This window comes from Eublepharis macularius, chromosome 6 (assembly GCF_028583425.1).
Source record: "Eublepharis macularius isolate TG4126 chromosome 6, MPM_Emac_v1.0, whole genome shotgun sequence".
NCBI classification, from domain to species: Eukaryota; Metazoa; Chordata; class Lepidosauria; order Squamata; family Eublepharidae; genus Eublepharis; species Eublepharis macularius.
This window is the reverse complement of record NC_072795.1, coordinates 54,314,699-54,327,630: the sequence shown is the minus strand read 5'-3', so window position 1 is coordinate 54,327,630 and position 12,932 is coordinate 54,314,699. Positions and strand designations below refer to the sequence as shown.

Genomic DNA, 12,932 nt, shown 5'->3' with positions numbered 1-12,932 from the left:
TGAACAGAATTAGTTCCAAGCACTTCACAGATAGAGAATATCAGGATTTGAGTCCAGTGGCACCTTAGATATCAATGAGACTATCAAGGTATAAGTTTTTGAGAGTCTCTCATTGGTCTCTAAGGTGCCACTGGATTCAAATTCTATTATTCTACTGCAGATTAATGCAGCTACCCACATAAAACCACAGGAGTTACCCTGATAATTTTAAAATATCAAGATGTGTACAGGGTTCTGTTTATGCCAGTTATTTGGCACAAATCAAATGTTCACATTTTTTATAATACTGGTTAAGGTATTTGGTGCTATATAAAAAGCAATCACCTTTTTATTATATATTTATAAAAACAGAGGGTTGGATCCAATCCTTCTGCAAACTAGCTTCATTCACTATGAATGGAGCAAGTTTGCACAGAAGTTTTGATCTTGTTCTCTTTGTTGTTTGCATCCCACCAAAAGCCAGTTGTGAGGGTCAGAGGACAACCAGGAAGCGGCATGGAGAGTGGCCAGGTGCTTCCACAAGAGGAAACTGGAAGTAATCTCCCCTTCTATGAGCTTTTCCTTTGCTTGTGTAACTTGCTCAGTTCATGCAAGATGGAGGGGAATTTATACCAACTCCACTCTTTGTTGCAGGAATTAATCCTAAGAATGTTTCTGGAACAGATGTAGTGTGAACATCCTACAAACTGTGCAAAAATTTTAGTTTTTACTTTCAGGTAAGGAAGACAGCTGCTGAGAAAAGATACTAAAACTTTCTGGCTCATTTATCAGCAGATTTCTTTGTTGAAAGTTTTAAACACAGCCAACGTTTTGTGTTTGTTTAAAAATTACAAAAATGCATACTTTGCATATCCACTTTCCCCAGATTTTTGCATATTTAGAAAAAACTAGTTTTTCTTCAAAAAGGCCATTAAGATGTGTTTTGTTTTCTTTTTTCTGCTAATCATAATTAATGGCATATCCAAGAACATCAATAATTTAGAGGCTAAGGTAACAGTTATAGGACTACATGCAAGATTAAGCTGTATAGGAAAAGTATACATATAGTGATTCAAGTTGATGCCAGGATTAATATAGCATCAATTTTCAGCCTTTTGGCACAGTTATGTCCATTATTATAGCAGTAAGAAATACTGCAGTAGGCAGACGAATTTAGTCAGGCAAATTCTGCAGTAGCAATGGTTGAGTTAGCAGTTTGTCAAATAATAAGACAGAAAAAACCCCAGGTGAATATTCAAAAAAGGAAGATAATGTAGCAATTTTCCTCCCTTGCAGCTCTGTTGCATACCACAAATGTTCAGATTTAATGCTATAGCAATTTAAAAACTGTCCCAAGCAAATTGTTGTTCCACGTACAGAAAATCAAGAGGTCTAGCTTAAAGGGCAAGCAATTATCTGTGATCTTAAAATAAGGGGGAAAGCAATTTAATAATTAAAATTACTTTCCCATTAAAATGTTTCACAGCATGTAACGTAGGCATATACAATTATGTATACAAGCAGTTTCCAAAGAAGCAAAAAGTTTAAATAGAGACTTCCTCTGCTGTCACTCAAGAACGGAAATTACTGCTGCTTGCTAAAACTAACAAGTTTTTAGTTTACTATGTATGAATATTAATTAATTTGGTTTGTTGTTGCTAGTAGAGCTAGTTAATTGATTTTTCTTGTTTTTCTGAACCATCTTTTTGGTCAAAATATAGGATAGGACCATGAAACATACCAGATAATCAGAAACAAACACACAGCACTGACCAAGAGAACTACTGCAAAGCATACATCCTAGAGATTTCCAAAGTGTTATTATACACAGGGCTTTTTTTCAGTTGGAACGCGGTGGAACGGAACAGAACGGAGTTCCGGAACCTCTTAAAAATGGTCACATGACTGGTGGCCCCGCCCCCTGATCTCTAGACAGAGGGAGTTTAGTTTGCAATCTAAACTCCCCTCTGTCTGGAGATCAGGGGGCGGGGCCACCAGCCATGTGACCATTTTCTCCGAGGGCAACCCACCACCTCTTTTCCCAGAAAAAAAGCCCTGGTTATACATGTTCAAGTTGGAAGACTAAGTGGCATGATAGTTTAGTTTTGCTCTGTGATCTATTGACTTCCCCTCATTTTGTAAATGTGATAGTTTAAACTGCCTTTACAAAATAATTTCACAGAAAAGTGCAATGCAAATACTCACATCTGGACAATTTGGGGCTGAGTGGCAAGGTGACTTAGATTAAGATCTATTCTCTTGATTATGAAAACACCTTCTCTCCACATACTTGAAAGGGGTTGGTTTTTTTAAAGCAGTGTTTGAAGATTACAGAAAGTATGTCCCTGAAGATGTGATGTAAAGCCTTTAATACTTAATACTGCTTTTTTTGTGAAAAGGGACATGTGTAGTACTTAAGTTGATGAAATAAAAGCCTTAGAAAGGCAGAGCAGCTCAGAGTGTTACACAGGCACGCAATCCTATATGTCATTAGATAAAAATGGCACTGACCAATTACCCATTTTGTCACTTGCTGTTTGACAGCTCATGTGCAAAGATCTCCATCCCAAGGCCCGTGTGGACATTCAGACTTTCTTCATAGTTTTCCCCAACAAAATATCTCAGCACTGATATTATGTGACCAATAGCTTTGGCTACCTCGGAGATGGTGATTTAAAAGAGGGTTGTTTTGACTTGTGTATTAAGCCATGCCAAATGTCAGGGAAGGCTATGCAGGAAGTCCAAACCACACTCTGGCACTGTAACTAAAGTCAGTTGATCTCTCAGTGCAACCCTCCCCACAAACAAATCATTAATAGTAGTAATAATCCATGACATTACATGAATATTAGGTTACTTTAGTAAAAATCTAAATATTGGTATACACGGTTGTAATAAAATCAGCTTGATCAGTAAAAGAGTAGTGAGTAAAACCGTCACAATACATCACAGAACTAAAATATTGACAAAATCAAAATTGTTTACAAAGCAGACGTTAAGAAATGACCACGATGTATTTGCATAACAAGTGCAAATGGAACTCCTAAGTCACTGAAGAATAATGAATTTCTCTCCACAGACTACATCATTGCAACTCAAGTCTCAAATGGCTCCAGTTAATGAAGTATCTGTCAAAATAAACAGAATGTTTATAGACTTAACTACTATTTCATCTACAAGTCTTTTAAAATAAAAAGTAACAGTTGAACCATTTTATACATAAATAGTATCACTACTGTTTGGAGTCTCCACATATATGATACATGTTAAATACTTCATGGCTTAGGAGCCCTGGAATCAAAGTGAAGCAGCTCCACGACTCCATTTAAGAGTTTCAGCTCTAACTCAAGAGGTTTATTCCAGTAGTTCCCGGATTTTTTGATAAGGTAACCCACAAGTCCAAATTTACTTTGTGTAGTGACTGATCCTGGGCTGGCCTAAGAGAGTGAGGTGGTTTGAGGGGAGCTGGGTCGAGGAGATGTGGGAAGATGGAAGATGTCAGAAAAGTGGTGAGTGGCAAGTGGCTGTGCTATACATCTCCCAAAGCAGGTAGAGGGCAGTGAGGCACTTCAGGGAGCTGGGCAAGAGGTTGGGCTGCTGAAGGGGCAGTGCCAAGAAAGAGCTTATGTTTGCACATACCATTCTCTCCACCGCTTGCTTTTCCATGTGCTGAATAGCTCCCACCTACTCTCCCCACTTCCCCCCCTTCTTCCAGCTACTATCATAAAGTTACTAGTTACTTTGATAACTGGCTTTTTGGGCTTCCTTAACAAATTCTATTAGCTATATCTTGTGTGGAGTCATTTGTGTTACTGCTTCAATTTGCCATATGTTACTCGGTTTACTTGTTTTTGGACTCAGTCTGTCAGGTGTCTACCTTTCAAGGTTGATTTCTGGTTGCTTAGTGCCCAAAGGCTGGAGGCTTGCCTCTTGGTCTCTAGATGTGGGCTAGTCAGAGGAGCTGGTGGTGGCTGTTACCACAGAAAGTGATGATTCCCTTTCTACCTTTGCTTCTTGATCCTGTCACCACTGTGAATGAGGGTGGTACCTCAGGAGGATCCCGGACAAGCCAGCCCACCTTCTCTTACATTAATATTTCACTATCTTACCATGTTGTAATGTCGAACTAGTTAACCTTATGGGTTAATTGTTAGCCATACTTGAGCAATCGCTGGCTGCAATTCCCCTAAGCAGCATGTTTACTTTGAACAAACCTGAGAGAGATATCTGTTACAGAAGTGATAGTCATTATATTAACAATATAATGGAAACTTGGACCAAGTTTAATAGTAAATTATTTCCTCGGTTTTCTCTGTTACTAAGGTAGGTAAAGGTAGTCCCCTGTTCAAGCACCGAGTCATTACTGACCCATGGGGGGGACGATGATGACATTGCATCATGACGTTTTCTTGGCAGACTTTGTTACAGGGTTGCTTTCCATTGTCTTCCCCAGTCACGTACACTTTAAAATGTAGTAACAGAGCTATATTCAATATTTCAATACTTACAAATAAAGAGTCTGCTTGTTGCAAGCAGGGGGACTTAGAAAAGAATTAACTCTCCTCTAGGGGTGAGCACTGGGGAAAAATTGGGGTTTCCCCAAAGTGGGAAACTGATCTAGAATAATCCAAATCCTGAAGCAGCAAGCTGCTTCGGGGTTCGGATCTTTAAATCGCTTCGGTATGCTCCGTAAAGATTCATAGCATACCAAAGTGAAAAGGTAAGCTTTGCCCCACCCTCCCACCCACACACATGCCACTTAGACTGACCCCACCCCACTTCCCCTCCACCCCCACCCCACTTACCTCACTGGGATGCCTAGCTGGGTAGTGGGTACGCTGCCGCTGCCGCCTCCACACTGGCCAGGGGGGAAGGCCAGAGCGGGCTCATCCACCACCCGTGCCACCTCCACCGCCCCCTCAGCGGCCAGCAGGGCAGCGGAGAAGGCCGGAGCTGGCTCCTCCACCGCCCATGCTGCCTCCCCCTCCGCCACAGTGGCCAGCTGGGAAGGCCTGGATAAGCTGCTTGGCAAGGATCTCCCTGCCAAACAGCTGATCTGTGAGTTTAAATGCCCCTTTCCGTGCTGCTTTGCAGTGGCATGGAAAGGGGCATTTAAACCCCTGCTGGCTGGATCAGCTGCTTGGCAGGGATCTTCCCAGCCAAGCAGCTGATCCTGGTATTTAAATGCCCCTTTCCATGCCTCTGCAAAGTGGCACAGAAAGGGGCACTTAAACCTCTTGACCTGAAGCTTCCCAAAGCGCTTCAGGAAGCTTTGATTAGAGGCTTCTGATTTGCTGGGCCCGATTCAGAAATCCCGAATCATTGAGAATCAGGTCCGATTCGGGTACTCTACCCAAATCGGAAACCCGAATCGCACACCCCTACACCTCCAAACTTTCATTGCTTCAAATGGTAATGGTTCTCTGGCTACATTTTATATGTATTTGTGTTTGGAGATTAGATTAAGAATATGCAAAGGAATAGCAATACTAGGATATGAGATTAACAATAGAGTTTGGAATTTTTTTTTTAACTTCAGGTCTATCATTTCCCATTAGTTTTAAGTTTAAGAGAGAATGCTATCAGAATGCTTCACCGCTGGCACCTCTCCCCAGATAAATTGGCAAGAATGTACCGAGGCACCAATATTCATTGCTGATACAGTAATGACCTCCATGCAGATTTTATACATATGTGGTAGAAATTTATTACAGCAATGAAATACTGGAGGGCAGTATCTACAATGCTCTCAAAAGGAATTGGGTATAATACTGAAAGTACACCAGAAGTATTCTTGTTGAAGTATGCAGTTTCTATTTCAAAGAAGTTCCATATGATAGCATTGTATTATAACAGCTGTTAGATTAAAGTTACCCAAATTTTGGAAAGAACTTTTCTAGATAGAGTTAATGACTTATTTACATATAAAACTTTCCGCTCATAAAAAAATGAATGTTGCTAGAACGCACTCAATTTACCAAGGCCTTCTAAGTCAAATGGAGCAAACCATGTGAAGAATATAGCTTTTATTTTTTCCCCCTTTTGTTTTATTGTATAAATAGCGTGTTGCTTATCTGTACACTGCTTTTATTTAAAATGGAGTATTAGTCATTTGTGTATTGTGCCGACAACTTGGTCATTCTTTTGTATTTGTAAGCAATCTTATGACACACTTTCAGAAGTAATACGCATTTTAATTTTATATTACTTCCTTTATACCCTGCCTTTCTCCCCAATGAGGACCTAAAGTGGCTTACATCATTCTCCTCTCCACCAGTTTTTCCTCACAAGAAGCCTGTGAGGTACACTGGGCTAACAGTTACATTGTTTGGTTTAAGACTTCAGATCAAAGAAATTGTTAATAAAGGGAAAGGTTCAGCTGAAAATATGTCATGGGCCAAGGTCACTCAACAAGCTTCCATGGCAGAGTGGGGAATCAAACCTGGGTTGCCCAGTTCCTAGTCCATCACTCTAGTCATTACAACACACTGGCTCTCACATGTATACTTGTGAGTGTGAACATTAAAAAACCCAATTTGTCCAGAAGTCAAAATTAGCATTAAGAAACCAAGTGCTCCTATATGACTGCTTAACATGCATAGCCATGTTTTTTTTACACATACTAGCTTTCTGTAAGAATAGCAAATAAACTTACCAATCATTTAGACTTTGTGCCCATGGAGCATACCACTGTCTCCTCCACCTCCTTGCTTGTGCATCTGCATCTGCGCCTGCATCCTTGCAATCATCTCTTGCATGCGACGGAGCTAGAAAAATAAAGACCCCTTACTCTTCCTTTTGAAACATGGCTCTCCAGTAAAGTTACAACCTTACAGCAGCTAGCGTGTTTACTATGGACAGTATGACACAATTTTCTTCACCCTTCATCCTGTAATACATTAACATACCTGTATCAGCCTCAAAATATTAAAGTATTCATCCTTACTGGTTACCCTACTGGTAATGCTCCCCAAACCAAGCCTTACAGTATAATCAGAAGTACATTTACCCAGAATCAAGTCCCACCAAGTTCAATGGGAAATGCTCACAGCATTCACAGGATTGCAGCTTTAGCAATTAAAAGGCTGCAGCTACAATTACAAGTAGTATTGCATACAGTAAAAAAGCATGTTGAGCAACACACAGTTCGTTGTCATCCTTCTGTGCAGCCCCACATTGGGACTGCACACATGCAGGCCAGCCACAGAGAGATTTTTCTAGCTTAAAATCTGTTAAGGGCAGCGCTCGCCCCTACTGCACATGTGCAGTATTGTTCCCGCCAAAATGCAGTTGCTAGGGCGAGTGCCCCCAGATTCCCTTAGTTCTTCTTTCGTTGCCATCGAGAGGTTCTGTTCTAGCGTTCTCTCCAAGTTTGATCTACCATTTGTCTTCATCATACTTGATATGTCTCAGTCCTCACTGTTCAAGAAATGGCAACTGTGCAGGACAAAAATGACCCAGGAAGACAAACATGATTTGTTTGTTATGCCTAGGAGAGGGTTGCAACGTTTCAGCCTGTAAACTTTGCCAGAGTTTCACTCCAAAAGCCAGGGGAGATAGGGCATAACATTTGAAGGCTGCACTATGGGAGAAGTTCTTGCTTAGCCCTGATAAGCTGGTGTCAAAAAAATCCGCAGAGAAAGGGCAGTGTCCCTGCTTGGAATCAGGATCTTCCGTTCCGTCTAAGTGATCTTCAGATCCAAAAAAAATCATTCCTCAACGCCAAAAAAGTACTGGTCTTCAGATCTGGATGCATCATCTACGGAGGTTCTTTCTTTGCCATGTGATCCATTGTCTGGAAAGATTCCGGACAGTAGGAAGCACTGGTCAGACTTGATGGAACCTGATCGAGCTACTTCAGAGCCCCCCTCCCAAGAAGAAGACCAAACATAGAAAAAAACAGTGCTGTACTTACCTGTAACTGTTGTTCGTTGAGGTCTTCCATGTAGGCACACATGGGACTGTGCGTGCACAGGCCTGCTGATACTGGAGACTTTCTAGTTTAAAACATTAGGGGGCGCCCTTGCCTCCCAGTGCACATGCGCAGCCATTTTCCCGCTGAAACAGCATCTAAGGAGGCAGGGCACCCCCAGCTACCCTCAGTCCTCTTTCACCACCAAACTTACAGGTAAGTAAAAGAGCATTCGCGGGGAAGGAGGAAGGGTAGTGCCTGCACGGAATACCTCAAAGAACAACAGATACAGGTAAGCGCAACACTTTTTCATCGTTGGTTTTCCTGTGCAGTCCCACATGGGAGATTAACAAGCTTAATTACTTGGGTGGTGGAAAAAAATGATGTCTTGTCACAGGAAGATAGATTGCAGGACTGCCGTGCCAAACCTTGTTTCTTTCCTGTCCTGGATGTCCATTGCAAAATGTCTGATGAAGGTGTCAGCTGATACTCACGTAGCAGCTTTACAGATGTCTTGGACTGGGATACCTTTCATCAATGCTGCTGAAGATGCCTCGGACTTGGTGGAATGGGCATGAACCACAAGAGGACAAGGTAAGTTGGTCGTCTTATAACACAGCAAAATATGCTGTGGTGAAGGACTGCCCTCCATGATAATCAGTCTGGAGTCTTTGGGAGGTGGAATACTCGAGTCTGTAACCTCATAGTCCATGGAACCAAGGTTGTCTTGGCCAGTAAGGGGCTATTATGATTGCTGAGGTCTTGTCCGGCTGAAGTTTGCTGACCACCCTGGCTAGGAGCAGAATGGGTGGGAAGTTGTAGTATAAGTGACAGGACCATCGGGACTGAAACGTGTCTCCTTATGATTCACGGCCTATACCCCTTCTGGAGCAGAAGCAAGTAATCTTTCAATTTTCTTCTGACGTGAACAAATCTATTTCTGGAAGACCCCATTTTACAAAAACAGGATCTAAGTAAGAGACCTTTAAAGCCCACTTGTGGTTGTCACCCCCCGTCTGCTTAGATGGTCTGCTAGGGAATTGTTTACACCTGGGATGTGAACCACTTGCAACCACACTGAGTGTTCTGTGGCCCAAGTCCAAATCCTCACAGCCTCTTTGCGAAGAGTATCTGAAGCCATGCCCCCTTGTTTGTTCAGATAGAACATGGCAGTCATGTTGTGTGTAAATACCAGGACAGTCTTGTTTCTTACTGTATCTGCAAATGAAGTTAATGCATACAAAACCGCTTTCAATTCCAGCAAATTAATATGTAAGTATTTTCCTCCACATGCCACAACCCATGTGCGAATGAGCCCTCACAATGTGCCCCCCAACCGAGGGTGGATGCATCATTAGTGATAGTAATGTCAAATTTCAGTTGACCAAAGTGCACTCCCTTGAGGTTGGAGTCCTCCAACCACCAGTCTAAGGATTTAAGAACCCTTCCTAGGATCCTTAGCTTCTTATCCTGTGCCTTATCTCTTTCTGGTTGAAAAGCTGACATGAACCAGAGTTGCAAGGTCAGCATGCATAGCCTAGCAAGGGATACTACTGCAGTTGTGGAGGCCATAAGGTGCAACAGGGTTTGAACAGACTTTGCAGGTTGGAACCTATAGTGCTTGAATTGTCTCACTAGAGTTCTTAGCTTCTGTACTCTGTGTAAAGGTAAGAAACCCTTATCCTGGAGGATGTCTAGTACAGCCCCTATAAATTGTATTACCCTTGTTGGTATCAAATGAGACTTCTTTTGGCTGACAAACAGGCCAAGATCCAAACAAGTGGACAACGTAATAGAAACCTGTCTAGCCACACCATCTGCCGAATGGCCCGTGATAAGCCAGTTGTCCAAATAGTGGTAGATACAACAGCCCTTAGTACGTAAGTACGCTACTACAACTGCAACACATTTCATAAAGACCCGAGATGCTGTCGATAACCCGAAGGGGAGGACACGGTATTGGAAAATATGCTCATCATAAGTAAAATGCTTTTTTTTGTGTGTTCTGGAAATTTTGACACATGGAAATATGCTTTTTTAAGGTCCAGCACTGCAAACTAGGATTGTAGAGGGAGGAGCGTCAGGACTGTCTGCAATGTGGTCATCCGAAATTTGCGTACTGCTGCTGACTGATTCAACTCACATAAGTCTAAGATAGTAGACTACAACCTATCTTTTTTCTCGATGACAAAAAGTCTGGAGTAACACCCCCATTGTGAGGAATGATCATTTACTTCCTCAATAGCCCCTTTACCTAGGACAGCTTCCTGCCTGTACCCCTAAATGAGACACAGACTCAGTAAAATCAGAGAGTCGCAGACAAGGTAAATTCAAAAACTCAATTTTATATACACATAACAAACTATATCAAGAGCCCAACTGTCAGAGGTAATTTTACACCATTCAGGGGAAAAAGAACTCAACCTGTCCCTGAACTTAGGTTCCGGACCCTGCAATAGTCAGAACTGTTTCTGGCTATGAGACTGCTCTTTTGGGTGCTGTTGTTGAGAACCCTGTTTATTTCTATGATTTTGCTTCCTTCTAGAGAAAGAAGGTTGGGGGCTCTGATAAGAGCGTTGGGACTGGTACGCACAACCCCACATAAGGATGGAAACACTGAGAGCGACCCTTAAGATAGAACTTATAGTGGGATCTCCCAGAATTCTGCTGCTGCTGTGGGAACACTCCATAAGAGCGAGCCGTCAGTCTGTCCTCTCTCTTTTGTGACAAATACTCATCTGTCTTCTCTGAAGACAGACTTTTTCCCTTAAAGGGGAGGTCCTCCACCCTGTTTCTAGTTTCTGTAGGCAAGGCAGTGGCACATAACCACGAATGCCGTCGAAGGACAATAGCAGAAATTAGCACCCTGTACAAAGTATCTGCCATATTGCGGCTTGCATTTATCTGATGGTGAGATAGACGAACCGCCTCTTCTTGGATCACCCTAAAGTAGACCTGCTGGTCCTTAGGAACTTTGGGAAGGAAAGTTGCCACCTTATTCCAAAGTAGCAGTTGGTACGACCGGTTGGACTAGTTTACCCTTCAGATGGGAGAAGGAGATGGTCTCCGAAACGGCCTTGTCTTCTCCTTTTTGGGGTCAGTACCAGCAGCAGTCCATTCTAAAGTCACCTCTTGGTCTTTCAGATCCGAAGGTTTGTCTACTTGGATCCGAGGTGATTGAGACACAGAGCGAGTTGGGGTTGGTGCAACAGGTGTTTTGTGGGCCACCGACAGTGTTCGACTTCTAGGAGCCTTAGAGCCTGATGGGGTCAATCTGTAGCTCCCATTGGAACGGACAGATCTGAGGCGCTGCATTTCCGAGTATCCCTCGGTTCCAAAGTTGATGGTTCCGATTGAGGTCGACCCTCCAAGGAAGGTGGGGAAGACCACCTTCGATTCACCCGCTTTCGGATCCATGCGGCCAGGAGCACCGGACGAGGCAGGTATTTGTGCCTTTGCTGGGAGATCTGTAGCAGCCACGACCTTTTGTCACAAAGAGGCCTGTAATCTTCCTGATGTTTCTGCCCTCGCTTTAGGTGTAAACATTTGGCAGTGTGTACAAGTCTGGGTATTGTGGGTTTCGCCTGTCAGGATCTGCCATGCTGGGGACTTGTAGCCTGTGTAACTCCATATTAAATTCTATAGTTGTTTAGTCTTTCTCCCCTCTAGGTTCCTGCAAGTACATTTCCATGGGAGAGGATGTTATGTCTTATCTGTTTCTTCCTAAGACGACCCTGATGAACCAGCGTTCCCAAAGAGAAGCTGCCTGCTATGTGAACTCTGGGGGGAGGCTGGGATCTCAGACTTTGAAGTGTAACAACTTTCGTTTTGTAACTCATTCCTAACAAAGCTTTGCTCAGCCAGGATCTGCTTGGTCCTGGAATGTGGACATCTGGGCCTAAATGCTGTCTTTCTAATAAAACCTTTTGAAATCAAAAGACCTTGTCTTCTTGCAGAAGGGAGGAAGGCAGACTATAGCCAACTGGAATGCCATAGCCTGACATCGCCCAGACAAAAACGGCAGTTTGAATGGCCATCAGAGCGAGTCATTTTTCAATTGCAAGTAATACACCATTTGAACAAGCCCTTGTCCGACATTTTACCAGTAACAAGAAGAAGCACTTAACCAAGTCGAAGATGAAGCTAGAACCTCCTGTGATGGCGGCAAAAGAGGAACTGAGGGTAGCTGGGGGTGCCCTGCCTCCTTAGATGCCATTTGGGCAGGAAAACAGCTGCGCATGCGCACTGGGAGGCGAGGGCGCCCCCTAGTAGTTTTAAGCTAGAAAATCTCTGGTATCGACAGGCCTGCACACAGGAAGACCGATGATTAATGTTCAGTTTCCACCTCACAGTGGGAGAAAGCCAGGTCTCCGCCTCCACCCGCAATTCCAGAGGAGGCCGCCATCGAGCTCTTACACACCCCTTCTCTTCATGAGGGTGAAGTGGAATTCCCACCTATGCTATCAGATTCAATGCTGCAGTTTGATCTACCTTCAACCTCAGATCCATTCGTCCCTCCGCTCTGGCACAGTGGTGGCAGCAGCCTTCAGAGGATCCAATTTAACACTGCCCGGTGTCCATGCAATGGCTGCAACAGATGCCGATTGGAGCGCCTCCGTCTCTCCCGTCTTGACAGTGTTCTGGGAGTCAGTAAAATTACTAATAGGCAGGATTTCGTCTATTGGCTTCAGTCTGTAACTGCGTTTGCTCGTCAATCACCTACAACTGAGCCACGTACATCTTCCCATCCGTCGTACCTATCCAAGTCCTCAGATCCAGTTTTTGTGGTTCCAGCAAGGTCTTTGGATCCAACCTTTTCGACCCCACACAGGCTGTTGGAACCCTCTGTCTTAGCTACAGCTTCCGTTCCGAGAGAGGTTCTACATCACCAGATCCGTCATTCTTCGCTCGAGTTTTCTGGTTCTGAGGAGGATGAAGAGGAAGCATTCCAGTTCGATGTGACATCTGATTTGGCCTCTGATCCATCGCCGAAGGAAACAGTGGGGGACTCAGGCTCTATATCGCCCAATGACAATTATAG

General features: G+C 43.4%; 1 protein-coding gene across 2 annotated transcripts in view; it reads right to left on the bottom strand.

Moving 5' to 3' along the window:
- Window positions 1-1,998: 1,998 nt before the first annotated feature.
- Window positions 1,999-12,932, bottom strand: part of SEPTIN2 (septin 2) — a 40,952-nt gene continuing 30,018 nt past the window's right edge. For both annotated transcript variants that reach the window (XM_054983317.1, XM_054983319.1), the window contains exons 12-13: window positions 6,635-6,746; window positions 1,999-3,107 (exon numbers count right to left, since the gene is read on the bottom strand). In XM_054983317.1, the coding sequence (XP_054839292.1) occupies window positions 6,642-6,746 (105 nt within the window). In that variant the 3' untranslated portion in view covers window positions 1,999-3,107; window positions 6,635-6,641. The remainder of the gene's footprint in view (window positions 3,108-6,634; window positions 6,747-12,932) is intronic.